We start from the raw sequence: 27,354 nt of genomic DNA, 5'->3' as shown, positions 1-27,354 counted from the left end.
TATGTTTTAGGGTGTGTTTGTCTGAGGGTTTGGATTTTGGGTTGGGATTTGAATAGTAAAAATTTTGAATTTGAATAGTTGTATGATGTGATATAAATAAGAATTGATGTGATGTTTCGAATGTAAAATTGATTTTTTAGTATAATATAAAAAATAAAAAATAAATGTTTGATTTGATATTTTTGGAGGGAAAATTTTGTGAGAATAGTAGAAATCCCATAAAATCCCCAAAACAAACACACCCTAAGTAGAAATTCAATAATAATAATAACAAAAAAAAAAACGATGATTTGGGGTTGGTCGAAACCTCATTCTCTATATACAATCATTTTATATATATAATTTATTGACAAAAAATTTATTTTAATTTACAATAAAATCCAAAAAACCTATTTGGATTAATAGGTAGTAAATTATTGAAAAAAAAAATAGTGAGCTTAAAAAATGTTCATATAAGTAGAGACATAAATTTAATTTAATTTCAATATAATTAAAATGAAGTAGTCCATGTGTGATGTGATTGATTGCTAGCATTCCATCGATTATTATCATCCAATTCCCGATTGCATTGATTACTTGTATTTTCATTATTAAGTACGTCGACACTAAAATGGCCACCTAAATTATTTATTATATATATATAATTTTCATTTCTATTAGCAATCAATATATATGGATATGATATTTGATGCATAGCAATTTAATACTCCCTCCTAATCATACCATGTCCATGTTGCCATTTCTGTTCATCCCATATATCATGTCACTTTTCTTTTTTGGAAAATGATTACACACTTTAATCTCATTTTAAATTTTTTATTTTTTTTAATTTTTAATTAAACTAATTAGTTATCTTAATATTAATTTATAATTATTTATATTATAAAATAATTATTTTCACTAATACATTCTTAATTATCTACTAATTACACCCATCCTAAAATATCGTGTCTACAGTATAGCAGACACTCTATTTGGGACGGAGGGAGTATTAATCAAAGAACATTTAGGGTGTGTTTGTTTTGGAGTTTGGATTTTTAGTTGAGATTTGAATAGTAAAAATTTTGAATTTGAATAGTTGTATGATGTGATATAAATAGGTGTTGATGTGATGTTTTGAATGTAAAATTGATTTTTAGTATAATATAAAAAATGAAAAATAGGTGTTTGATTTGATGTTTTTGGGGAAAAAAATTGGATGAATAGTGTAAATCCAATCCAATATCCCAAACAAACACACCCTTACAGTACTTAAATATTTTGAATCGAATAATTGAAATATATCAGATCAAATTTATTACATTAGTCACCTTCATATTAACCACTACATTAATAAATTCATTAAATTCAATCATAAAACAAAACAACCAAATCAAATCAAATAATGGATAAGAATATTCTCGGGACTTTTTAAAAAAGATATCTTAAATTAGAAAATTATTATTAGTAAAATAAAAACTTCATATACAAGTATAGTAATTAAATTTGAAATTTTATTTAAATAATATTTAATATTATGCTCACTCCCGAATTTATTTATTTTTTATTTATTTTTAATCAGTATGCTAAATTTACTTTATTAATTTTGGCATCAACAATTAACTATTACTGTCAATTAAACATCAGTTTACAATAAATATATAACACTAATTTTATTATATTCTTTTGTTCATTTTATTTCTTAAAAAAAAATTTATAACTAAATTTAAGAAAATACTTCAAGTATTCTATTACTTTTATCATTTTAAATAAAAATATTTATTTATTTTTAATATTCGTGTCAAACAAAAATTTACTAATTTTATCGAACGAAAGGATTATTTTATAAAAAAATATATTTTATTTAGAATATTACTAATTGAATGATGATATATATATATATATTTATCTAAAATAAAAAAACAACCACACCAATATGGGTTTGTTTCGAGAAAAAAAACCCGGACATATTTTTTTTTATATTAAAAATATTAATTATTTTTTATATTATATACAAAATTTTCTATATCTTCCATAAAAAAAAAAAAAAAAATCTCTTCAAATCAAAATACAAAACAAACAAATCCTAAAACTTTGTTTACACAATATATTTATAATTTTGACACAATTTAATTTATAAATAAAAAATACTTTATATATATATTTTTTCTCACAAAAAGCAAATCAAATACAGAGTATTTATTTTTTATTATTTTAAAAATGTTAAAATAAAGAACTTTATAAATTCCTTTCTAAACAAAACTTCAAAAGTTCTGACAGAAAAAAAAAATAGGAAAATACAAATAAACCAACACTCCCAACAAATATTAATTATTTATATTTATTTAATTGGAGTAACTAACGATTAACAAACACTTGGCCAGCAGCTTTGCACGAGGTACTCAAATTTAATTCCCAACAAAATTAATAATAATAATAATAATTATTATTATTATTATTGAAGAGACATACGTATAAGATTCCATGCACGTATGCTCTCCCAACGCACAACACTACACACATTTTCATGTTTTTAAATTTAAATTAATACTAAAATAAATTAATTTAATATATTAATTATGCCGACAGAATCGACTAAGTAAATCGTTATGAAACACCACATCTTGCGACATAACACCTTCCCTTAATTTTATTTAATATTTTAAAATTAAAATGCAACTACAATTACACTAAAATCAATATTAATAATAATAATAATAAATTATTGACACTGAACATTATTTTGAATTTACAATCTAGCTCAAAATATAAACCCAATCCAACGGTCATTTTAATATATATCAATTTTTGAAATGAATAATTTAAGTATATAATTAAAATACAACAATAAAAGTTATTAGATTTAAAATATATAAAAATAAAGAAAAAATAAAGAATATATGTCTATATATATATATGTATGTATATGTGCATGGGCATGATCCCACATGTGCATGCACATACAAAATTGGGCCCGCTTAATCAAAGCCCACATGGTCTGCCCATTTTATCAACCGACACCCATGGGTCCCACATCACATGAAATGATAAATTTAATAATAATAATAATATTATGCTTTTTTAAAAGTAAAATAAATGCTAATTACTGGTATTATTATAAAATACAAAAATGTTACGAAATTGTTTTGGTTTAGTAAGACATCATCAGTGGCTAGCAATTATTAATTTAATTGATTGATCGACAGTACTTAATTTTTATTAATTAAAAAAATAATTTTCCGAAATTTGATTGAAAATTAGCTGGTCGACGAAAGGCGGCCACCAGCTAGCCAATTTGGCTTGCAATCGGACGGTCCAGAATCCAGCGATGAAACTCATCGTGGCCGTCGATATATTTTAGCTTGGGCAACGGTTCCCTTCTTTTGGCATCAAATCAGACTAAAATTTGTCGTGCTTTTGCCCAACAACCGCATCTCTGCGTGTCCCCACGCATTTCCGTCGCTGTCGCACGCTCCCTAAGGCGAGTGTTGATCACGCGCTTTAATATATGTGGATGTGGGCATGTGGCTGCTGCTGCTCAGCGGCGCGTGGGACCACTCACGCACCTGTCATGCAAGTCATGCACACGGGGATTATTTATTTTATTTTTATTATTTATTTATTTATTTTTTTTTTTATGGCACCCACATTGTGCGCCTGCCCCTAATAACCGCCTTATATATATATACAAAACCCTTTCATGGCTTCCCACTATCTCCACAGCTCATTCGCAATTCCCGCTTTTGCTCAAGGAGAAAGAAAGTCGTGAGTCGCGAGCTTGTAGAGATCTGATTTAGTTTGGTTAAAAGAGGTGAAGAAATTTGAAGAAATGGAAAGAGGAGCAGCAGTGTTTGAGAGAGATTTGAATCTGAAGGAGACCGAGCTAAGATTAGGATTGCCTGGAGCGGATGTGGTTGAGGAGCATCAATCGAAGAATAACAAGAGGCCTTGCTGTGAGACAGATGATTCTCGCCTGAAGAAAGAAACTGATAAGGAATCCGGCGCTCCGGCTACAAAGTGAGTTGGATAATAATTTTTCATTTTTTTCTGAGGATTTCGTTGTGATTTATTTTGGTTTTGGATTCGTGATTTTTATGGATTGTGTGCAAGTTGATTTGTTTTCTGATTTCGATTGTTGTTGCTTGATATTTTAGGGCACAAGTTGTCGGATGGCCGCCGGTTCGATCTCACCGGAAAAATATCCTTCAACAGCAGCAGAAAAAGCCGGAATCCGACGGATCTGGTTTGTTTGTAAAAGTGAGCATGGATGGAGCTCCATACCTACGGAAGATAGATCTCAAGTTCTACAACAACTACTTCGATCTACTCAAAGCGTTAGAACACATGTTCAAGTGCACCATAGGTAAGACTCATCGAAATTCCCAAATCTAAAACGCTACACACAATAAAAACTTTGTTTCCTCGACACGATTCACATCTCGAAATCTCTTAACGCTCCTTTTGTTCATGTATGTTCAGGCGTGTACTCCGAGAGAGAAGGCTACAACGGATCTGAATACGCACCGACCTACGAAGACAAGGATGGAGACTGGATGCTCGTCGGAGATGTTCCATGGGATATGTTCATTACTTCTTGCAAAAGGCTGAGGATCATGAAAGGATCCGAAGCCAAAGGTCTCGGCTGTCCATAGACATGGCGGAACAAGGACCACCACCGCAGCTCCGGCCATGGAAGCAGAGAAACCCTCGACGGCCTGCGCCGGCCGTCCACGAAGCACCTGATCTGGAATTCGACAAATGAACGGCCAGAGATCTACTCCCTCGAAGAAGGCATAAAAATTTACCACGGAATTTCCGGCCGCCGGACGGCTGATCGAAACGCCGGAAAAGATTAAACCGCCGATGGCATCGCCGTCGCCTATGTACAGAAGTTTAATTTTCGTTTTCTTTTGTGTCAATCGACTTTCGAGTAATATTTTTGCAACTGTAATGTATATTTACAGGAGAAATACCTCTGTGCATACAATATAAATACATGTACTGTACTTATTCAGATCCATTTCTAGTGGCTGGAAATGGAGAAAGCTAAAACTAAACTTTGAATTGCTTTTCGATTTGTAAGAAAAAATATTGTTGTATCAAATTACTAATATTTTTTAGGCCAAAAGAACTTAACCAAAACAATTAAACGTGAAACCATCGAAACAGGGATAACCATAACCTTATTAACTTTTCTACTTCAACTCCACAGTCAAATCTACAACAAACTTTGAAAATAGCATGCATGAACATGAATCCACAAAGATATGACTAAACTCAAAAAATTCGTTTGAACTCTCTAACAAGAAAGTCATAAATTTTTATTTTTTCAAAATTATGGGTTCCCAATGTATGTGGGATGTAATGAAAAAATTGTTATTGTAAATCAAACTAAACCTAAATACTCTTTAGGTAGATGTTAAAAAGTAAATAGAAAGTAACCACAAATTTAAGCAATAGAAATTAATATATATGTATATATATATTTAAATAATTATGATTTTTTTTTTAAATACATTTTTTTTTTCAAGAAAGTAAAATAAAATATTACATATTCATTCAATTATTTTAAAAAATACATATTTTTTAAAAATAAATATTTTATTAAAAAAGTGATATAGTTGAAAGTATTTTTGAAAATTTAGATGAAAAAATAGTATAATAAATGAGAAGAGAGTCAAGTAAATAATTAAATATTATTTATTGACTTGTTAATAAGAATAAATTTGACGGAAGGGAAAATATATATTTTTTATATTAAAAATAAAAAACATTCATTTAAATTATTTCACAAAATAAACATGCTTTATATTTTTGTTTTTAAGTGTAATGGGCTTTTATATAAGAAGCCCAAACGATTAGTAATGGACTGGGTCAACTACTGATATATATGTATATTTAAAGTGATTACTAAAAATTTCAGCCCAATATGTGGCCATGTGTGGAACACGCGCCCATTCCTCACACCTTATTTCATTTCCTCTCAGAATCCTCGATTCGTCTCCTTCAGCCTCTTCCGGTCAATAGAGCTCAGAGTCTCCTGAATTCACTCTGAAAATGCTCGCGCGTCTCGCAGGACAACGCTTTCGTGAGATCCGACAAGCATTTCGTCAATTTCCCCAGGTTTGTGCTTCTTAACTTGTGCTGTTTTACTTTATCAGGATCCCCGCCAATCTGACTGACACTGTACGGTGTTTTGTGTAGCCATCCCGATCGTTTTCGACTGCACTGAACTATGTAAGTTGAAGGATTTTAATTTTATTTTAATTATTATTATTATTTTTTTCCTGATTGAGGAGGCTTTCATGTTTTTTATGGGTGAATTTTGAGTTATATTCCTTGTTTCTATTTATTTATTCTGAAATGATATTGATCTCCGAGTTCTGGAATGCAGCATCTAGATGGTCCGGATAATAATCCGGACCTTCCATGGGAATTCAACGATGCGAACAAAGAGAAGGTATGCAGCTCGCTTAATTTTTGATTTCATTCGGATTTATTGGAACTTAAATCGAATCAATAGATGGTACTTTACTTGAGGATGTGATTCTACTGTTTTCTGATTTTCTGTTATGACAAATGTTGTCCACCTCAATTACTCGTAATTGTTCTTAGATTATCCATGTCGTTGTGGCCGACCTCAAAACCCTAGTTTCTAGTTGGTTGATGTGTTACAATTAGTTGATGGAATGGCGTTTATATAAATATATATATATATATATAACTACTGACTTCTGTGATTCTATGCAGTTACAATATGGTTCTGCGGGTTCACTGTATTTGTGTGTGTCATAAATCATAGTGTCTAAATTCTCCATATTTATAAGTGAATATGTTCAGATCAATGTGTTTATTTGTTATTTGGCAATAACTTGTTGCAATACTTCAGAATAAATGTCCTAATAGGGTATTTGATTGCAATTCTCTATGTGGAGAGAAATGGAACCTATTTTAAAGTTTTGCCTTTATTAATTTTGAGTATGCCCTTCAGCCTCCACTACTTTCTCTTTTCATTGGTAAGTTAGAATTAGATGCTCAAGTTCAAGGTTTTTAGAGACTGATATTGAGCCTTCTCTAGCGACGAACTCTCTACTTGGTGCTTATTTGAATATGTCCAGAATCATGTTAGTATTTGAAGTATAGTCTATGAGTTTCCTTATTTGAATTGTGATGTAGTTGTTTATGAGTTTCACTTATTCAAATTTCACAAACTACACTGTTGTGGTTCCAATTAGATCATGGCTCATGCTATATTTGTTTTGTTAGTGATGCTTATAATATCCTTATATCCATAAACAATTTTGATAATTCCTGAAACTTGTTTTACTGTCAATTATTTATGTTTTGCGGGGCTTAGGAACTGAGTATTCAATGCTTATATGCAATATTCGCCTCCTCTTGATATTGAAAGTCAAGCCTTTTGATGAATTAACTTGTTAATGGTTCCTTGTTGAACCTTGTGTAATAGCAGTTACATTTTTTTTTTGTCAGGCTAAGGAGATATTATCCCACTATCCCTCTAACTACAAGCAGTCTGCTGTCATTCCTTTACTAGATCTTGCACAGCAGCAGAGTGGGGGTTGGCTGCCAGTTTCAGCAATGAATCACGTATGTTGTCATCAGTTATTGCTAGTACCTTTAGTGCATGAACATATCATTGAAGTTAATTCTAATACAATTGTATGGATATTTCTTGTACAAAGGCTTGAAATTTGATTTATGCCACTCCTGACACTGGTGGCTCATGGTACTATTGTTCTTGTGTATTTCTCATCAATCTAGGTTTTGATGCCATTCACTTGTTTTTCTAAGTTACAAATAAGATCCAAAAGTATGGATTGCTATACACTTGTGTCTTGTATTACATATACACTAGTACACCACAATGTCCTGTGATCGATCTAATTACTTCCATGTGGCAGTAGGGATATCTGAAATATATATATATATATATATAATGTGACAAGTTATTTCTGTTAAAATGATTGAAATTCATTCAGTTTTCTGCCTTTACTAAAGGTTGCCAAGGTAATCGAAGTTGCTCCAATTCGTGTATATGAGGTTGCAACATTCTATTCAATGTTCAACAGGGCAAAGGTGAGTTATTCTACTTAAACATAATGACTCCAATTTATTTCTATTATAAATCTCATTGGTCAAGATTTGTGCTGGCAATTCAAGGTTGGAAAATACCACCTTCTGGTGTGCGGTACTACACCTTGCATGATTCGTGGATCTAGGGATATCGAAGACGCATTACTGAAACACCTCGGGGTAAAACGCAACGGTAATATTCTGTATAAACATTTTATTTTTTCTACTTTTCTTTATTACGAACATTTTCATTTAGTTTGTACGCCAATTCCTGTCAAGTCTCTTCTGCTTGTAAATTCGAACTATTTGCTGTATTTTGCAGAGGTAACTAAAGATGGCCTATTTTCCGTTGGAGAAATGGAATGTATGGTGAGTTAGATCATCGAATCTCTTCTAGAATAACCTTTCAATTTCTTTATTTATTCTAAAATCCCTTCCAAACAATCTCGCTTCTTGATGCAAAAATTATATCTTCGTATTCGCATAGAGACAGCCCCTTCAATTTAGGTTAAAAGATTATGATTAGTGCTCTGTATGTGACTGGAAAATTTTCCGAAACATGTCTAAATAAGCCTTGTGGCCACAAAACACACCTAACTCTCCTATGGCAGCAAACATTGAACACCACTGTGCAACATAAGGCTGAAAACATTAATAAATACTATATAATATAAGATCTATTGTGATGTGTTCTGTAATATATGATGGGTTGGATTTTTTGGTTCTTGTAGGGATGTTGTGTAAATGCTCCGATGATCACAGTTGCCGACTACTCCAACGGATCAGAAGGATATTTCTACAATTACTATGTGAGTACACTATGAGTGTGTATGTTTAGTAGTGTTTCAGGTATTTTTGTTCTTAGGTATTATGAATTGTGAAAGTGTTATAAAGAATGGTGTTTTGTGTGTTTTTGTTCACTTTATATTGTTATGTGTGTATTATTATATTTTTTAGTTGGAAAATTTTGTGTTTCTTTTCATTTGTTTGAATTGGGTTCGGAGGTTTGTGATTTTTATTTTAATAATATTTGATGTGATGTTTTGTAAAAAAAAAAAAATGTATAAAAACTTAAAAGGAACACAGTGAACGAACACACTCAACTTGTCTTATCCATCTGCTGTTTAACATCACACATTGAGGTATATCTTTTTAATTTGTTTCAGGAAGATGTGACTCCAAAGCGAGTAGTCGAGATTGTGGAGGCTCTGAGAAGAGGAGAGAAGCCACCGGTGAGTGAACTCTGCTTGCTTACTACATACTGTATCGAAGGTGGTTATTATTATCACTGTTTTCAGCTGGCTCACATAAACTTGTGTATAATATTTTATCTTCAGCGTGGCACGCAGAATCCGGAGCGAAAGAATGCTGGGCCGGCAGGCGGCAACACTACATTGTTAGGTGAGCCTAAGCCTCCGCCATGCCGGGATCTCGACGCCTGCTGAACAAGTTAGTTTTCTTGCCTTATTATTATAACGAATGATGACAAGTTATTTGCTACTACCTACTCGAATAATAATCATTATTATTATTATCAGATGCTCTCTTTGTGTGCGAGCGCAATTGTTACTTTTGGACATCATATGCCTTAACTTTAAAATTTTGTAATAATTGCATTTCTGTTCAATGGAAGCTGTAAAATGTACTGTGTGCGTATGCATGCAACTCGGGGGATTTGTTTCTTCGAGATTTTGTTTTGATTTTTTACCATTTGTAAATTATTTTGTCTTCCAAATTCAAACCCAAAAAATTAGCGTCGATTTTTTAACATTGTAGTATTTACATGATTTAATAAAAATTTAGAATATTAAATTAAAATTTTAAACTACTAAAAAACTTCAAAGGCATATAAGGAAAAGATGTTCGTGGTGTTTAACGTTGTCCAGTGGTCGGATTGGTCCAATAAGCTATTAATACAATTAAGTACAATAAGGTAATGGGCTTAATGTTGGGCCTTTACAAAGGCCTCATTCGGCGGGCCATACAAAAAGAAAATATATAAACGTAAGGCCTCAAAAGTATGTATCATTCTATAAAGTGATGACATCAGGGGGACGGATGACTAAATACTTGCATAGGCGTGACGTCATCATCGGGGTCATGAGATGAAACTCAAATTAAAGGCCAAATGCGATAGAAAAGAGTGAGGTCAGAATGAGAAGTCAAAAGTCAGAACACGACATTCATGCTATGACTTTTCATTTCATTTTCTTGGACAAGCCCGGACCACTATTGCATATCTATCTATCTTTCTTTCTTTGTCATCAGCCAGACGCGCCATAATTTGGCAGATGAACAAGTACACACCACCAATGTACAGAAAAAATAAGTCCACACACATCCCCCTACCAATCAATATTCAATATCCCAGCTACATCCTCCTACCATACCATACTCTTCCTAGTTAGTTAGTAGTACAAAACATGCAAGTATCATCTAAGACTACGTCTGGTAAGAGTGAGTCTAACAACCACCCACATACAACTCTTGTGCATCATCCGTCCCTTTGATTTCAATTTCAATGGGCCCCAGAAACCACTAACTAAGCTAGACAAGCAAGCACCCATCACTACACTACTTACCAAACTCATCATTATTCCAATACCATTACCATCGCCATCACTATCACCAGACCTCTCTCTCTCTCTCTCTCTGTCCCACCACCACCATGGCTGTCCTGTCCTGTCCTGTCCTCGTCTATGAATGATATCTCACCCCCTAACTAACTTTCTCATCTCATTCATTCCACATGCTGCTAAGATGTGGTGGTGGTGGTACAATTCTGGGTTGTTTGGCTTAAGATGAGGTAGTAGGTTAGACAAGAGGACATACACAGATAAATAGAGTTAGGCCGCCAAGGATGGATTTTTGATAGATCATAGATTATGAAGGGGGATTGGACTCCTGTTTCACACTAGTGCCGCCGTCCGGTGTATTGTAGATTGCTGATGCAAGGGATATAGGCATAATGCATAGCGCTTTCGACTGAAGAAACTGCATTGCTGCCCCGACGTCTTCTTCCATAAGCTTCGCTACCTGTCTCTCTGTACCATCGTTCGACCATTTCTCCCACGGCGGCTCAATTCCCCCTCCCTTGTCGCTGCCTTGTTCCTTTCAATGTCAATCACCAAATGAGATTATTAATACTATTATTATTGCAACAATAATGCCACAACCAAAACACAAACGGCCTCGTTTACCTACACAAGTTTCGACACAATTCATTAGTAATAACTTTTTTAAAGAACACATGGCATCAACTTTTTATTATTTCTAAAAATTTTCAGAATTTAAAAACATTCTAGCCAGCTAAACAGAGGCAAAAGCTTTTGTTACATGTTGTTACCTCTGTGGAAGATATGGGGATGTCCGTCACGAGGGGAGCCACCGCACCCGCTCCGCCCAATCTACTCATGCTCAACACCTGAAGAATAGATGATTAAAGAAATATTATACTTTGTGGATGTTTTACTTACATGGTGTTAGTTTACACAATTGTGGAAATCACATTTATGCTTAAGCATTATTGGACCTTTTCACAGCTAAATATAATTAGAACCACGGTTGGAGAGGAATGTACTACATTAAGCTGTTGAGACCCATGATAAAAGTTTCATTAAATCCAATAAGTGATGAAAAGAAAATTGATTGAAAACATATTTTGATCCGGTCTACAATTAGCAGTTCACCTGATGCAGATATTGAAAATCATGATTTGTCGATGCTGAAAATTTGGTGAATGTACAATATAATAAAAATTAGTGGACTGGTTGCTGGCAATGTCCATATATAGTTCTACCAAATGCAAATGCAAGATATCCTCATTAAATGTTAACCATATACTTGCATCTTAATCACAGTATATACATATATATATATGCATGCATACCTTCACTTGGAGTCTCAAGAACTTCACGTAATCCACAATTTCATCGAGCATAGCTGCTCTATCAGTCTGCATAAGATGCTTCATTGAAGTAATGTGCAAAATATTCTTGAAAGTATTTCGAAGAACAACAGATATGTCAACAATCTAGTTAAATAAAGGATGAGGCAAGAAATAGAAGTCCGTTGTATCGGCACTATCTTGTTTTAACTTTGTCCAAAAATATGATAGATGTACAGGGCTGTTGCATATGATGGGTAAGAAGGGAGCTCAGACCTTATTGACACTGGGAACCAAGTCTTGCAGTGCTCTAATTCGCTCAGCTATTCTCTCTCGCCGCAACTGTAACAAGAAAAGTAAATATTCAGTGCAATGCCGATGGTTGCAATTATGCAGTCCAATTATCATATAGAACCAAGTTACACAAATTTAAAATAAAATTTATTGGTTTATCTATACTGAGACTTTGCAGTGGACTTCTCTCAATAAATATCATTATGCCTCTCGGAACTATCACTATCGAATCCAATTTTCCCTGTTCAAGCATGTAAAATTAGAGGTGTCTCGACAGTTGAAACAACTAAAAATACACAAATTCTTATCCGGCTATATCAGACTATTACCAATTTACTACCACCAAGCATTACCAACAAACACCATACAAAACTACAAAGCCATTTTCTTGAATTAATGAATCATATATATATATATATATATGCATACCCTCTCAGCTATGCTGTGTGGATCTGTTGCTTGGCCTCGTCGGGCTCTAACCCTAGGGCGGATTGCAGGAGGCTGTGGTGCTGCTGGAACTGTATTCGTCATTGCCTGCCCATGAAAACCCTGAAAAAGTAAAAAGAAGATTTCAATTACCCAAATCCCACCTTTCTTCTTCGCATGAGAATGGAGTAAATTCGACAGACTAAAAGTTTCTAATACATCTCTATTATCAGTTGGGCATTCGTTACAACTGTAAGAAAACCCATAATTAAGCTCAGTAGTGTGTAAATCAGCATGACAGACTTAACTAACTGCACATCCACCATAGTTACCTGTAACCGAAGCTCAAATTTATTAAACACAAGGATACGAATTTCTTGAAAACGACTAACCTGTTTGACAGAACAGGAAGCGCGGGAATCGGCGAGGTCTTCACGGAGGAATCGCTTCCCACTCCCCGAAGCATCGCCAAATCCTACCTTCCCTTGCTCCAATCTCAAGGCCAAAGGAAACCCCCCACCGCCACTCCCAACTCCATAAGCGCCGCCAAGCCCCGTACCAATGGCTCCCAAGTGGCCGGAGCCGAGCTGAGGGACCATCGGAGTCGGCGCGGCGTCGGCTCCCGACGCGTAGGTCTGAAACCCTAGAAGCTGCTCGAGGAACTCGTCGGAAGGAGCTTCCCCTGAGTTGTCAGCCATGGAACGAAGTGAAATCGGATCACGGAAGAGTAAGTGGCACAGAAAACCCACACCTGCATTCAGCAATCACGACACATGCATAGGGAGAATGTCCCGAGGGCGGTCGAGAAGAAAGAGAACTGAACAGTGAACAGTGGGAGAGGCGAGCAGCTTTGGTGATCAGACTCTGCCGTGCAAGGACAGACTTTATAAAAGGGTGTATATTGATTTCATCAATAAGGCAAGTCTATCGGAAGTAAAGATACAATTTTTAAATATATATATATGCAGAAAGAAGAGCACATTTTCTACCACACAGAATTTTTGTTACTACTGATATCAGCATAGGTCAACATACGAACCAGAGAATAATTTCGGAGTGGGTTAAAGTTATGTAACATATTTCATTCATTTGCCACAAAAATATCTCATCAAATACACTTTTTTTTTCTAAAAATATCAAATCAAATACTAACATTTTACTTTTTCTAAATTTCCAAAATTTTGTATAAGTTTCTGATTAACATCAGTCTAAATGGAGGCCAATCAGTGAACAATTGAAGTAAAAAAGTAACGAATTTAAAAAAAGTCAAGAGGCTAAAGGCAACTTAGAGCAAAATGTAACCAGGTAATTTAAGCAAGAAACCATAGAATAAATGACAGTAAATCCTTCATACCTGAATTCTTGATGTTAAAATTTCAGGAGCAACGTGTGAAAAGACAAAAGATGGCCCTGTTCGACAAAAGACATGAAAGTCGATGCGAAGCTAAAACTAGTGGAATGTGATGCGGATGCGATACCACAAAGAATCAGAATGAGAATGCCATAGATTCTGTAGTAACATCAAATGTTGAGGGAATTATCCATAAAGAAAAAGGCTAACACATAAGAGTTCTGGAACTTATAATTTATAAAGGAAAGTTCCTCTCATATTCGCACACGAGTTTATGCTCAATGCTTTACGCAGTGGGAACCAACTAAAGATAGCCCTCTGAATTGATTCACATAGTAAAAGATAATCATTATTGGAAAGCTAGGTTCTTAATATTTTTAGGCATTGTAAACACAAGGAAGCTTCTAAGGACGCATACTAATGCTGTGCTTTGTTCATCTCATAGACTATAACAACCAGTAATAAGCAATTTTGGAAGAAAATTAATAAATTAAACAAAAAAAAAAAAGTTAGAAGCGCAATAGAAGAGAAAGGTTTAAATTCTTCTCCAATTGCAAACCTAATGATTTCAAGATTCTAATAGTTTACATACCCATATCTATTAAGTGGGATGGATGCCATCTCATTAATACAAAACTACAATAGGCTGTTGAGATGCAGTACTGACAGTGTGTTAGGCTTCTGATCTCATGAGAAAACCTTCGAATTTAGGCTGCCCTGGTACATGATAGAAAAAGATAGACTTGAAGGAGAATGAGGCGCTGTTGCGAGTAAGCCTTGACCGACATTCCTGCAATTGCTGTAATAACTTTTATCAAGTCCTAGGCCATCAAGAAAAACCTGCAAGGGCAGGACACTAAAGAATTTTCCCTCTTTTTCATGATATAAGTTCAATATAATCAAAATTTTGGAACAAATGTAAGCAGGTCTACATCTCTTTCTCAAGTAGTTGATGGTAAGCAGCATTGCCTAAGCTCTCATAAACATATACATTCAAAATCAAACCAACATCTGGAGGATAAAAAATCACTACCTATATATCATTCACTTTCACTGGTTTGGAGCCTCAGAAAAAAAACCCTTTGCCTTATGTGCCACATCTTCCTCCAACATTGCTTCCAATAATATATCAGATCCCTTTAAGTCATCTGAAACAAAACTAACCCAGTAAGCTTCTCGAAGAGGAATAAAGGCAAATGAAGATATACCAGAAAATGAAGGAAATAGGCACCTCTTCGACCAGGGCCACCTGGCAGAAGCTTTGCACTTTCAGCTGATATAGGAAGAACAACGAATTGACCAGAAGCATCTTTGAGCTCATTAAGAACTTCATCCATGGAATGTGAAGTTAAAGGCATAGATTCGGCCAATCTGGCATATTCAGTTGCTTGGCTATGCATGTCAGATAGAGGGGAGGTTGATGAACTGTAACCCTTCAGGCAGTGGGAAACTCATTAATTAAAAATGAACCAAAGTCTACATTAGATATAGTATTCAAAAACTGTATCCTAACTACCATTGCCGTATCTGTGTTAGTTGCCTCTGTGCTATCAATTTTATCTCTGCTCTCTTGTGGAGGCTTTGAAGTTTCCTTGTCCACTATATTCCAGTAGCAAACCGCAACAAGTCATTGGAAAGACAAGCAAAAATCTAACAAAATACAGACACATATTAGCAAAACAAAATGTGATATACCATTTGTAACAGGTGCTTGGTTGGCAATGTTGTCTACCAGCCTTGTTGTCAAAGGACCAGGGTTAATGAAAGAAATAGACCTAATTTCATGGCGTATGGCTTCTAATTGAGCCATTGTATCTTGCAATTCTTTATGCACCTGCCAGATAAAAGTTGTTGCACTAATTGTTTAAGAAAAAATGTGAAAAACCAATGCATTTCGCACAGCGGAGAATAATTGGTAAGGTAAGATTGCAAGCACTATTACAACGAGTAAGAGAATATCTTCTTCATATCCATACAACAATCAACAATAAATACAGATACTCATAAACTACAGAAATCAAAATGATGGCCTAAAATACATTAAAGCTCAATTTCACTAACACAAAACCTGGCGCGCCTGGGATTGTTGCATAACGCTATCGAACTGGCCGCGCGCCACTTGCACATATCCAATCGCACGGCCAGCCAACCTTCCAGCAGTCCTAGCTATGATCGGAAGATCCTTTGGCCCTAATTTCCAAAAAAAAAATCCGAAAAATGAACAAAAATTCAAAAAAAAAAAACACTACAGCGAAGCGTTGAATCGGCGCAACAAATTCAATCATAGAACAACAATGATCGAACCAATAAAACATGAATAATGCACAGATTCAAACACGAAAACAGACGCAGATAATTAGAGGGGAAAAATAATACCAATAAGAGCGGCTGTGGCACCCAAAATGAGGAAAAGCTCGCCGTAGGAAATCCCGAGCATCTTTCCGATCGATTTCCCCGCGCAAAGGACGGAGAGGCAACTGGACCTAATAGAGAGACAGGAGTCCATGGACTGATAAGGAAGTCCAATTGAAACATGGGCCTTAAATACTGGGCCCGCCTACCGAATAAATATATTATTAGGCCTAGTGCATGACAATCCGTATAGGCCCACTAAGGCCCAACTTTACATCTAATATATTAAAAATATATAATATTATCTCGAATTGATTCAAATGAACACAACAGTGGATTATAATTTATTATTTTGAACAATAGTAACAAATCAATATTTTCAATAATTTTTTTTTTTTTTTTTTTGTTTCCGCATACTATCACATTACAATCCTACTAATTTATATCATCACTTTGCTCCTGCCAATTGCATTTTGCTTTTGGAATTATTTCGTGTTAAGTAATTCATGGACTGAAAACAACTATAGGAATTTGAAATGATAAACAACAAAGATCTTTAAAATAAGGGTAAGATAAATATTTCAATGTCTGGATGCCACTGATTCTGAAGAGAAGAGATGCTTCACTCTTGAAAGGATGGAGTCATGGGCCGGATCGTAGGGATGATCCTTGGAAGGTATCTCCAAGATTGCCGGGATTGGTTTATTGTAGCTGTCTACTGCAAACCTTATCATATTCGCGACCTGGAATGGAGCAACAAGCGTGTTGTGAAAATGGATGCATGTAAAAGAGGATCGGGGGTATGAAGAAATTAGGGATAAGGTAAAGCTTACATGTTGGCTGATTAAGATTATCGCGATGTCATCTCGTGTTGTGAATTCTTTGAATGCATCTTCGATCTGCTTCACCGACGTTTCTAAGACAGAAATAAGAATTATAGTTGTTATATATAGTGATGAGGATGATAAGCTCACCTTTGATATTGATATGAACATAAGCATGCTTAGGATGAACACAATGAAAGAGGTGTAAAAATATTTAAGATCATTTTGAAGAGCTGGATATGGAAATTTCAAATTTGTTAGCATACTGATGTTGTGATTGATAATTTGTGAACTAATGATCCAAAAACAGTATCATATTAACTAGATGAAGCTTCTGATATATGAATCAACCTGTGTAAACAGATGATTGTAGAAATAAAGCCGAGACAGTAATTGTATTGAATCAAAAAATTGCATCATCAGTAGAATTGAAATGGATAATTAGAAGACAAGGAAGTAACAAGCGTACTTGAATCCACTATGAGGTAGTTTGTTTTCCTCCTCAAATCAACATTACCGACTCCAGCTAGCAGAAAGCCAGTGATTGTGTCCTGCATATACAACCAAATGTAGCTTCAGAGAAATCTACCATCAGTTAATGTTCAATTTTCAAATTATAGGAGAAGGATGAGTTGTGGTTCGGCGTTTATCGCATTTGTGAAGCGAGAAACAGTGATAATACAGAAAACAATAATGCAATCTCCTCTGGAAATTTTGGAGAAGACGAGAGATAGATCTAGAAAAATTGCATCACGTAATGTATGTGATCTAGTAGAACAAGAACGTGAAAATACATGAAAAGGCACCATCAAAGAACTTAAACTCGGTTACCTCGTCGGCAATCATCGCTATGAGCGCAGAATTGTGACTGCGGATCTGAGTTTTGTTCGCCATTGATACGATAGATTCCGATCAACACTAAACCTACGAAACGACGATACGCTAATCGAATCAAACTCCATAAAACCTCATTCTGACGAACCAATATACAGTAATGTCGATACGAAACCGAATCTAAATTCAATATAATTTGACGGAAAAAGCATCCGATGAACATGCTAACCTGTCGGAGGCTTTCCGATGGAGTTCCGATCGTGAGAAACGCAGACCCAGGGCTGCAAGAAGCCAATAACGAACCGAATATCAAAACCATAGAAAGGAAACCATGAAGTTAAAATTGTCTATATAGAACAGGCTCCACTTGGAAACCTTTTTGATTCACAATTCAGATCAATGCATATGGGCCATAGAGTAAGCCAGTCAGGCCCATATTTTGATGGGCTTTTGTGACCCAATTAAATTATGGGGCAAGAATATATCTTATCTGGGCCTAAATTATAGAAATAGATAAGCCTATTAAATATATCTGGTGAATGGGTTTTATATGAATATATATATATATTTCCTTAGTTGTCTTTTAAATAAAATATGGTAAATTATTTTTTAATCTCTTTTAAATAAAATATGGGCAAATAAAGCTTGAAAGTATAGGTATGGCACACTTGTAACTACATATGACAGATATTTTTAATATAACATATCTTATCGGGTCTAATTTTGAAATTATTGAACTCGGCCATAATTTATCCAGAGCATTCGAATAATAGCAGCTGCGGATAAAAAAATAATAATAAAAACAAAAATTGTTTGATTGTTTACACTTTTCACCGTCACATTAACAATAAAAATTGCTTTTTCTTCATAAACACCTAAAAAACAACAAAAATTAACATTTTAACAAATTTCAATAAATAACATTCAAGGGTGTGCTTGTGCAAGAGCTTGAATTTTTTTTTTAATGTGAATTAATTTTTAAGATAATATAATACTAAAAAAATAAATATTTGATTTACTATTTAAAAAAATAATAATAATTAAATAATAAATTTTAAAAAAAGAACACACAACTTAAAATTTTTAGCAAAAATTAAACATGCCAAATTATACTTTATAATTTATTATTTTCAAGGTGAAATAATAATTGAGTATAATAATTTAAATATAAAATATAGATTGAATATAACTGAATTCAGATAATTTAAATATAAAATATAAAACCCTAGTAAATTATAAATTAAAAAAAAAAAAGTGATTATGGGCATGAGAAACAAATATGTTCCTAGAGGAAAATAACAGCAACAAATCCTGGGATTAGGATACAATAACAAGATATAAATATATAATGAATAATTTAAGGGCAACAACTGCACTGCAATAGCTACTACAGCTTACAATTCAATTTGATCCCAAAATCAAAACCAACATTTGCCCCAAACTGAAGAATTATTCATTCCTTTTTCACCTGTCCACAAAATTGCCCTTTGATCTAAACATCATCCTAACATTATAACATAACCATAGTTTATATGCCTCACAATCATCATCCATTGCTATTTTTCGAGATCATCTCGCTTAACTTTCGCGATTTGAGGCAGATGGAACCGGCGCATATGTACGTACTATGTGTGCTTTGTGTCGACAAAAAACAAACAACCAACCTGTGAGATGATTAATGAGATCAACTCTATCGTACAGTCATTTTTCACTCGGATCTTCCGTGCTCTTTCCTGTTGTTGTAGAGGGGCAACATCCAGCGCGACCCGTGTTTCCTCTTCCCGTAGCAACGCCAGTAAAGCGTCAATATTGCAGCAAAGATGATGAGGGGGATAGCCCATCTATCAGAACAACATAGACATTTTTAGGTGGAACTATTCCCCGTAAAATATTATTAGAAAAACAATATACACATTAATACAATATGATATATATATATATTTTATCAACTTACAAAAAGTGAATGATTAAACACAATATTATTTTTTAACACAATTCTTCATACTTAACATAAAAGAAACACTACACCTAAAAACACAAAGGTTTTAATATCAGCAAATGTTTTTAAGTAGAGTGATATTAGAAATGATTGCAAGATAGATGTGTTATGCAACGGTTCATTTGGTAATCATCGTGTTATGTATATTGGTAAATAATATCAGATAAGAAGAGGCGTTTATTAATTATAGGGATAATATAAATTTCGATTGTGTAAGTGACATTTCTTGTTATTTTGGTCATTTCCATGTCAGAAAAGATAGTTATGTACCCCCCTCGTCACGGCTCTAATGATTCTTATTCTACACCTAAGTATCACACGGAGAAATAGGACAATTAAAGAAATGAAAGGTAAAATATGATGCTATTTTCATACAAAATCTACTTAAAAGACCAAAACAATAAGGGTAGTAAGATATTTGACCAAATTTACATATATATATTTTTCGAATCCAAAAATAAATAAATAAAGCTGGAAGTCCCATAAGAACAATTTCATAGCATATTTATCATGTAAAGAAGGATACTACCACTTAATTCGGGCAATAAATTGCTGCAAGGGACCGAAAACAAATGCTAATTCACCATTAAATTATAGTTCGAATATTGACATGTAGTTGATATACAGAAAAGTTTCATACCTGTCTAAGTCGAGGATGGGGCTGTACACAACAGCTTCCCAAGTCCGGACAATACCATGCCAGACAGGGTTGTAATAAAGCGCTTCGGAAGACCAAAACATCCGTGTGTATGTTTCCAGAAAAATAAAAAGTATCCATGCTCCGATTTCGATCATAATGAACTTAATGATGAATCGTCCGACCACTACCATGACAAGTGAGAACCCCACCAACCAGTTGAATAGCCTATGATTATATTCCTTAATAAATACAGACTTTGACTTCTCCAACATCTGCAGATGATTCGATAGAATTCACACCAACTAACCAGATGAGCTCATAATTGATTCTCGGATATTTTTTCAAAAGTAGAAAATGAATATAATATAGAGAAAACATAAACCAGGGAAAAAGGATAACAGCATACCTTCAGCATCCGCAATTCATAATTGAGCTTAGAAGGTCCAACACATTCCTTTTCGAAACTTTGGTTGCACTGGAGGAATCCGGCATTGAACTTAGCCATGGATGGAAGTCGGAGGACTTGAAGTTGGTCCATTTTTTCCTCGCATCGTGAGTATAGAGCCTCACACAGCTTTGAAGATTTGTATTCATTAGCCAATACGAAGTTCTTGTAAGCCTGTAAAGAACTTTACGTAAGTGGTTAAGATCTTACAAATTCTAGCTTCAAAATACTCGTTCTGTTCTTACCTTCTCAACTTCCTCAACCAATTTTTCAGCTGATTTTTTCGCATGGCGACGACCAAAATGTTGATCATCGAAGGATGCCATTGCTGCTGTTTTAGAACCATCATGAGCTCGTTGCAGAGTCTCCTCTGGTGCAGGCAGAGTCAAACTACCCATATGATCACTGTACAACTTCAAACAACGTTCCAGAATTTCCTTATTGAAGGCCTCAACAAGAAAGCCCGTGGATGGAATCTCGCCTTTATTTAAGGCATCAAGAATCTGGAACACACACACAAAAAAAAAATATTGCTTAGAAGAGGGCCGGGAAAAGAATAATCGCACCAAATATTTAAAGCATTCTGAAAGCCCTAATCAAACAGTCTTCTCTTAACTCCCCCTAATTTATAGAAAGTCCTGAATATCGTGTATAAACACCAACATATAATATTGTAAAGATGATTTATCCTTTGATCGCCGCACAAATCTCACATCACTAATTATATAGATCAAAACTTCGTATGGTAATGGTTAAAACAAGTACATATTATGATGTACAGGAGAGCTAGATGATGGTTAAGTAATTTAATATACATGAGCTCAACCAGATTATAAATTGCACCTGTTTCAGAAAAGATACAAATTCCTTGCCGTTGAGAGATTTACCCTGGACAATCTTTGGACGGATGATAGAAGAAACAACTGTTTTCAACTGCTCCCTCCTCTCCACATATGCAGCATCAAGCTCATTGTCCTTCATTTCACAAAGCTTTGTGCGTTGGAGATGGGGCTGCACCTCAGAAAAGATCATGAAATTAAATTATTTTATGAATTTGTCAGGACATGGATAATGTCAGCAAAAGAATTACATAAAGCATTGTGATTTAAAAAAAAAAAATGTCAAGAGTGTTGAAAACAGGAGGCATTTACAATCCACGGTATCGATTCTTTCTGAAAATTTGTGATGTTATGCACAGTAGCAGTGACATTCAGATGAATCAAGCAAGGAAAAGATAATGAAATGTAATGAAGTAGTGACATTTAGTCTGTGCAAATTGCAATCTTACATTATTTTGTTTCTTCTATACATACATTCATATATCAACATACTCCTTTGTTACTAGTTTTTCATTTTACCACATAATAAAGTTGCAAAAGGTCTCAAAGTATTATAATTCAACAATAAGATAAACTTTAGCAATGAAGCCATAACACATAGGTTCATAATCACTAAATATCATCCAGAACAGCGTCTGAGAAGCACAGGAAAACACATGAAAGAAGTGAGGGTTGAGAAACTTCATCATTTCAAGCAAAGGCTACAGTAAATCAGGTGAACGCATGTTCACTATCCACATCATTTCTAGCACAATGTCCCCGTCAAATCTCGCATGTCATACAACTAAATGGGGTTCGTGGTCAGAAAAGCTATTCTAAATAATTTTCCATTCAAAGCAATTGAATGATTGTGGCTTAAAGTGGAATTGCAAAATAGAAACATATAAGCACCTGGGGTAAGCTGAAGGCTGTGCTATTGTCACCCATGACAGCCAAAGAATCACGAATCTGATTCACCTGAAACCAGCCGTGAAGAAAAAGAAAAACACAACTAAGACCTTTTTAACATAAAATGCTAATTTTTACTTGGGGAAGTAGTGACTATGTACCTGGTCAATATTTTTGTCCCCTGCTCAAGAAAAATGCTATAAGTAGTTTTAGTCCAACAAAACATTATTAAGAAGTGGGAACAAAAATTGCAGGCTCAGAAATCTGACCATTGGAATTGGGTACATGTTGCAGAGCCTCATTAACCATTTCTTGCACCGACTTTCCTTCTAAAAATACCAAAAACGAGCTTCAATTATGTATTCAGAAGTAAATGTTACGAAGAGACCCTAAGTCAGAAAAAGGATCTTTACAGTAATATAATGGCAATTGTTTAAAGCTTTATATATTACATTTATTACGCTAGGCTATGTTCACTCTGAAGGATAAAATAATGACACTTACGTAAGAAATCACGTTGGATTAGCCATAACAACTTCGCAGGTTCAAAGGCCACATCTTGTCCCTGCAGAAGGAATTAAAGAACTTGCCTGTGAAATTTCAGAGACTTCTTTCGGGCATAACACATCAAGCACAGGATTAGAAATGTGTGAAGTGCCTGAGGAATAGTAGATTTACCTTCACCCTGTTCCATGGTCGATGAAAAGAAAAAAAAAAGGAAAGAAAAGAGAACAAGATCAGAAAAAAGAACTGTGACAAATATGCAAGCTTAAACTCAACATAAATAACTTAGAACTTTTCAACTCCTAATTCGAATGCCATTGCTAACCTTCCGTAAAATTCTTCAGCAAGCTCAACTGCGAAAGATAACCGAGATATATCGGCTTCACGTATCTAAGAAAAGATGCAAAACATCACTATTAAACGAGAGTACAAAGACAAATAACTGTATGTGCAAAAAATAAGGAAGAGAAATTTGCATAAAACATCAGGTTGGAAAAAAAAACTAAAATTGAGCAACAAGAATTAATTTATCATCATTTGTATTGAGTTGATACACAACAAAATGCATTAAATAGCACCGGTTCAAGATTTATACACCCAACATGGTGACACAATATGAATGCATTGCAATCTTTAATGGCCCATGAAGGATGACATAATGTTTAGTGCATATTTTGTTGAAGTGAGGCACAAATCAACAAATAAAACCTTTGTAGCAGTAAAGATGCTGAAAAAAGAAAAGACATCCAACTGTTCCATAATGAAAACTATCATTCATTTATTAGAGTTATGTTTTCCAAAGCAATAACATTAAATTGTGCTAATATATTCTGACAGATGATTGAATCATTAAAATATAATATTTACCCAGTTCATTATCTATTATAAGAACATACATAGTTATATGAATTAGTAATCCTCAACATCTGCTCTAAAGCTAATCAATCCTTATTAACATTAATGTACCTCTCTTAACTGAATTATCACTCATATCCTAACCATTTTACAACATTTTATAGCAAAAACAAACTTTCAAGCAATCAAACCAACAGTTACAACTATGCTAACAATAATTTGAAACATTCATTCTATGCAGTTTGTTAATATGATTATTCCCAATTCATATATATATATATATATATATGTGTGTGTGTATGTGTGTGTGTGTGTGTCATCCTACTAACAACAAATGACAAAATAAAAAGATTGTTTTCAAGAATACTTTGCACATCGAAGTTCCTAAAGGTTCCACAAACAATTGAAAGGAATTAAAATTATGGGCAAGACAACAAACCGTTTCAGGCAGATTATATATAAGCACAGAGCTCATGATGGTTGCCAGGGCAAAAATCCTGCACAAGAGGCGTTGAAAAGAAAAGTGTAAATAGCACTAACTTTTCTTAGATGTCTGTACTATTATCCAAAAATTTTAAAATAGATTACCTGTCATCGTACACATTAGACTTCCCGACACTTTCAAATCCTTCTGTATCGAGATAGAGTACAGAGGTTTTAACTCCTTCAATATACACTTCCCGCGCCTCTCCCCACACCCATATACCTTTAAATATCAATATAAAATTTTGAGAAACAACTCAATAGCAGCTGTCATCAACAACTTAAAATTAGATCAAACCTTTAGTCTTAGTATCTCGCAGGTGCCCCACACCAAAACCTGCCAGGTTTGAGTTCAAATTCAGGAATCAAAATGAGTAAATAAATGGGGACATGGAAAATGAAAGATTATTAGACTGCACCTTCATCACATGACAGTGAAAGAAGTTGATTGAGTAGAAAGGACTTTCCAGATCGATAAGGACCAATAACCTGAGAATATAGGCGTGAAATGGCATCAGTGTATGTTCTCATTCAGCTATCTCCTATGTTGTAAGAACATAATTCATATTGACACATCAGTGAATAATGTAACGAATGCCTTACAGCTACAGCTGCTATAGGGGTGGTAATTCTCTCAATCGCCTCTAAACCTTCAGTCGAAAGCCGTAACCTTGTATGTCCAGGATCTGGTTCGACAATAGGAAACCTGTACAATGAAAAATAAATAAATTACACATATCAACATACAAAGTAGGGGGCATGGGGTATTGTTTATAGCTTTGATTGGGCACTGAAAAATTGCGCGCACACACACAGAGAATACATGCATAATATGTACCGTGAGTGTAGCAGGTTACAAGTGTAAAAAAAATGGTGAATTACAACCGAAATAAAAGGGTCCAAAACTTCAACAAACTAATACTCCATGAACCATTGGACATCCAATGTTTTCACTTCATCATTGACTTCCCACTATGGTAATTCAATTTATGCTGTATATACTCGAGCTGGGAAAACATTTACAATCAAGAAAAGTTTAGCCTCATCTAAAAAATTCGAGGTATTTCGAATTGTTTGTTGACACAAAAAATGTTTGATTCCGAAGAATAAAATAAAAACTGCTCATTTCACTATTGCCAAAAAACTTTTCTTAGACATATAAATTCAATTTTTATATCAAACAACGTCTTCATACTAATCTCTAAACAAAAATATACTAATTTCCTAAACAACCAATCCCGATTGAACTGAAGAAAATTATCAGAATCAGGAGCAAACAAGAATTTAATCAATTTAGAGATGTCGGAATCACAAAACTGAGATCACCTACATTACCACTAAAATGAATACAAATAATTTCAGCAGTAGACATTATTCTCGTTCCAATCAGAACAGAGATTGGCAATAAATCAAAATTCAAATGACATCACCACACATCAAAAAACAAGACCAAAAAAAAAATTTTTTAAAAATTAAAAAGACAGCACTCACGCTTGACGAAAATCATCAACGGACAACGCTCCACCCACAATACACGCAAGAAAAATGTACAAAACCGCGACAGGTCCAAGAATCCGCATCTCCGATCCGTCGAAAATCCGTTACCTCCAAAATGCAGTGTTCCAAAACATATTACATTACACGGACCAATAAATTCATTACAACAAAAAACAGAAACGGAAAATTTTCCCAAGATCCTGAAAATCTCCGATAGAGAGCGGAAGCGTGGGGGTCCGACAGGAGACAACGACAAACAATCTCCCTGTTTTTCCTAGTGAATTATAACTGGATTTTGGATCTTGCAGTTGGGATAGAGTTCGTGAGGGAGTCGTCGCGGTTTTTGAATGTTCTTCTTGATCTGAGATTTGGGAAAGGGAAAAAGCTCCAGTGGACCGCGCCGCAGGAGATTGCGGCCCCCAATTGAAAAATCGCATGACGCCATTTAGCAACTTTAGTTGTGTGACGCAAATAATCGGCGTTTGGATAATCTTAACCAATACGGTGGTAGCAATTATTATTATTTTTATTTTTTTTTATTGCAATTTTGTATGAATGTCGTATTTTAGGTTAATTTATTGAGGATGGTTATTTTGCTAAGAAGACAGACAGATAATATACATGAGTGTGTCTATTTAATATTTTAGGTTGAATTATTTTTATTTTTTTTTTACTGAAATATTAGAAATAATATTGATAATATAAAAAAAATAATTTTTTATCTATTATATTTTTTATTTTTTTATTCATTTTCATCCAAAATTATATTAGTAAAAAATTAGTAAAAGAACAAATTCATATTTTTTACTTAACATAATATATATTGTCGATTTATATTTATGAATTATTATGAATAATTCTATAAAATTAATAATAATAATAATAATAATAACAATAATAATGTATTATATTCTGTCCTATGTTATCATTAGTTCGTTTTTTTAATTATTATTATTATTGATAAAATGGAATGTCTGTTTTTAATTTTTTTATTTAAATAATAATTTAATATAATATTTTATTAAAGAAAATTTTAAATAGAAAATATCCTAAATATTAGTATAAAAGGAAAATAATTCATGCCTAAAATATAAGGCCTGATTTAGTGCATCAAATTAAAGAGAAATCTGCAAAATAAGCCAAAAGGTTGCCTAAAATTAATTT

At 34.0% G+C, this 27,354-nt stretch overlaps 6 protein-coding genes across 9 annotated transcripts; 2 read left to right on the top strand and 4 right to left on the bottom strand.

The window, feature by feature from the left end:
- The first annotated feature begins 3,678 nt into the window (after nt 1-3,678).
- Nucleotides 3,679-4,993, top strand: LOC127258946 (auxin-induced protein 22D-like). Its single transcript, XM_051286035.1, has 3 exons — nt 3,679-3,996; nt 4,134-4,342; nt 4,459-4,993. Exons 1-3 carry the CDS (start codon nt 3,809-3,811, stop codon nt 4,629-4,631), a joined length of 570 nt encoding a protein of 189 aa, XP_051141992.1. The 5' UTR covers nt 3,679-3,808; the 3' UTR covers nt 4,632-4,993.
- A 944-nt stretch (nt 4,994-5,937) lies between these two features.
- LOC127258942 (NADH dehydrogenase [ubiquinone] flavoprotein 2, mitochondrial) lies at nt 5,938-9,778 on the top strand. 2 transcript variants are annotated; one of them, XM_051286030.1, is made up of 11 exons: nt 5,938-6,102; nt 6,184-6,216; nt 6,374-6,439; nt 7,471-7,587; nt 7,999-8,076; nt 8,161-8,266; nt 8,396-8,442; nt 8,805-8,882; nt 9,240-9,305; nt 9,411-9,522; nt 9,612-9,778. In XM_051286030.1, exons 1-10 carry the CDS (start codon nt 6,037-6,039, stop codon nt 9,516-9,518), a joined length of 765 nt encoding a protein of 254 aa, XP_051141987.1. In that variant the 5' UTR covers nt 5,938-6,036; the 3' UTR covers nt 9,519-9,522; nt 9,612-9,778. The 2 variants fall into 2 exon arrangements, with proteins under 2 accessions (XP_051141987.1, XP_051141986.1); XM_051286029.1 differs by having other exon boundaries at nt 9,411-9,778.
- A 173-nt stretch (nt 9,779-9,951) lies between these two features.
- Nucleotides 9,952-13,611, bottom strand: LOC127258941 (transcription factor UNE12-like). The gene is made up of 6 exons (XM_051286028.1): nt 13,072-13,611; nt 12,683-12,802; nt 12,236-12,301; nt 11,963-12,028; nt 11,420-11,497; nt 9,952-11,184 (listed from the first exon to the last, which is right to left on the bottom strand). Exons 1-6 carry the CDS (start codon nt 13,375-13,377, stop codon nt 10,957-10,959), a joined length of 864 nt encoding a protein of 287 aa, XP_051141985.1. The 5' UTR covers nt 13,378-13,611; the 3' UTR covers nt 9,952-10,956.
- Nucleotides 13,612-14,518: 907 nt separating this feature from the next.
- On the bottom strand, nt 14,519-16,509 carry LOC127258943 (uncharacterized). 3 transcript variants are annotated; one of them, XM_051286032.1, is made up of 7 exons: nt 16,407-16,509; nt 16,099-16,220; nt 15,726-15,864; nt 15,547-15,629; nt 15,262-15,463; nt 15,064-15,178; nt 14,519-14,870 (listed from the first exon to the last, which is right to left on the bottom strand). In XM_051286032.1, the coding sequence occupies exons 1-6, from the start codon at nt 16,465-16,467 to the stop codon at nt 15,081-15,083; spliced, it is 705 nt and encodes a 234-aa protein (XP_051141989.1). In that variant the 5' UTR covers nt 16,468-16,509; the 3' UTR covers nt 14,519-14,870; nt 15,064-15,080. The 3 variants fall into 3 exon arrangements, with proteins under 3 accessions (XP_051141989.1, XP_051141990.1, XP_051141988.1); XM_051286033.1 differs by having other exon boundaries at nt 14,520-14,820; XM_051286031.1 differs by having other exon boundaries at nt 14,522-14,829.
- A 454-nt stretch (nt 16,510-16,963) lies between these two features.
- On the bottom strand, nt 16,964-18,310 carry LOC127258945 (V-type proton ATPase subunit F-like). The gene is made up of 5 exons (XM_051286034.1): nt 18,270-18,310; nt 18,038-18,130; nt 17,676-17,757; nt 17,216-17,298; nt 16,964-17,125 (listed from the first exon to the last, which is right to left on the bottom strand). Exons 2-5 carry the CDS (start codon nt 18,098-18,100, stop codon nt 16,964-16,966), a joined length of 390 nt encoding a protein of 129 aa, XP_051141991.1. The 5' UTR covers nt 18,101-18,130; nt 18,270-18,310.
- A 1,026-nt stretch (nt 18,311-19,336) lies between these two features.
- On the bottom strand, nt 19,337-26,594 carry LOC127259036 (uncharacterized). Its single transcript, XM_051286174.1, has 17 exons — nt 26,185-26,594; nt 25,297-25,399; nt 25,113-25,182; nt 24,992-25,030; nt 24,799-24,916; nt 24,650-24,707; nt 23,681-23,745; nt 23,530-23,536; nt 23,356-23,416; nt 23,121-23,180; nt 23,013-23,032; nt 22,855-22,920; nt 21,968-22,135; nt 21,370-21,627; nt 21,086-21,298; nt 20,680-20,951; nt 19,337-19,881 (listed from the first exon to the last, which is right to left on the bottom strand). Exons 1-17 carry the CDS (start codon nt 26,271-26,273, stop codon nt 19,749-19,751), a joined length of 1,800 nt encoding a protein of 599 aa, XP_051142131.1. The 5' UTR covers nt 26,274-26,594; the 3' UTR covers nt 19,337-19,748.
- Nucleotides 26,595-27,354: the final 760 nt, after the last annotated feature.

The sequence above is a fragment of the Andrographis paniculata genome, unplaced genomic scaffold (genome assembly GCF_009805555.1).
Source record: "Andrographis paniculata isolate CXL003 unplaced genomic scaffold, ASM980555v1 Contig5END, whole genome shotgun sequence".
NCBI classification, from domain to species: Eukaryota; Viridiplantae; Streptophyta; class Magnoliopsida; order Lamiales; family Acanthaceae; genus Andrographis; species Andrographis paniculata.
This window is presented reverse-complemented; position numbering and strand designations above follow the sequence as displayed.

Coding starts and splice junctions, on each gene's coding strand:
- LOC127258946 (XM_051286035.1), top strand. CDS start 3,809: ATGGAAAGAGGAGCAGCAGTGTTTGAGAGAGATTTGAATCTGAAGGAG. Junction 3,997..4,133: donor TCCGGCGCTCCGGCTACAAA/GTGAGTTGGATA, acceptor TTGATATTTTAG/GGCACAAGTTGTCGGATGGC. Junction 4,343..4,458: donor CATGTTCAAGTGCACCATAG/GTAAGACTCATC, acceptor ATGTATGTTCAG/GCGTGTACTCCGAGAGAGAA.
- LOC127258942 (XM_051286030.1), top strand. CDS start 6,037: ATGCTCGCGCGTCTCGCAGGACAACGCTTTCGTGAGATCCGACAAGCA. Junction 6,217..6,373: donor TTTCGACTGCACTGAACTAT/GTAAGTTGAAGG, acceptor TCTGGAATGCAG/CATCTAGATGGTCCGGATAA. Junction 8,267..8,395: donor CCTCGGGGTAAAACGCAACG/GTAATATTCTGT, acceptor TGTATTTTGCAG/AGGTAACTAAAGATGGCCTA.
- LOC127258941 (XM_051286028.1), bottom strand. CDS start 13,377: ATGGCTGACAACTCAGGGGAAGCTCCTTCCGACGAGTTCCTCGAGCAG. Junction 12,029..12,235: donor TGGTTCCCAGTGTCAATAAG/GTCTGAGCTCCC, acceptor CATCTTATGCAG/ACTGATAGAGCAGCTATGCT. Junction 11,185..11,419: donor TCCCCATATCTTCCACAGAG/GTAACAACATGT, acceptor TGACATTGAAAG/GAACAAGGCAGCGACAAGGG.
- LOC127258943 (XM_051286032.1), bottom strand. CDS start 16,467: ATGCTCGGGATTTCCTACGGCGAGCTTTTCCTCATTTTGGGTGCCACA. Junction 15,865..16,098: donor AACAATCCCAGGCGCGCCAG/GTTTTGTGTTAG, acceptor TTTATCTGGCAG/GTGCATAAAGAATTGCAAGA. Junction 15,464..15,546: donor CTAACACAGATACGGCAATG/GTAGTTAGGATA, acceptor CACTGCCTGAAG/GGTTACAGTTCATCAACCTC.
- LOC127258945 (XM_051286034.1), bottom strand. CDS start 18,100: ATGGCGAACAAAACTCAGATCCGCAGTCACAATTCTGCGCTCATAGCG. Junction 17,758..18,037: donor TAGCGATGATTGCCGACGAG/GTAACCGAGTTT, acceptor TTGTATATGCAG/GACACAATCACTGGCTTTCT. Junction 17,299..17,675: donor CTACCTCATAGTGGATTCAA/GTACGCTTGTTA, acceptor TTTCTGTCTTAG/AAACGTCGGTGAAGCAGATC.
- LOC127259036 (XM_051286174.1), bottom strand. CDS start 26,273: ATGCGGATTCTTGGACCTGTCGCGGTTTTGTACATTTTTCTTGCGTGT. Junction 25,031..25,112: donor TTCACTGTCATGTGATGAAG/GTGCAGTCTAAT, acceptor CAAACCTGGCAG/GTTTTGGTGTGGGGCACCTG. Junction 20,952..21,085: donor ATGAATTGCGGATGCTGAAG/GTATGCTGTTAT, acceptor AATCATCTGCAG/ATGTTGGAGAAGTCAAAGTC.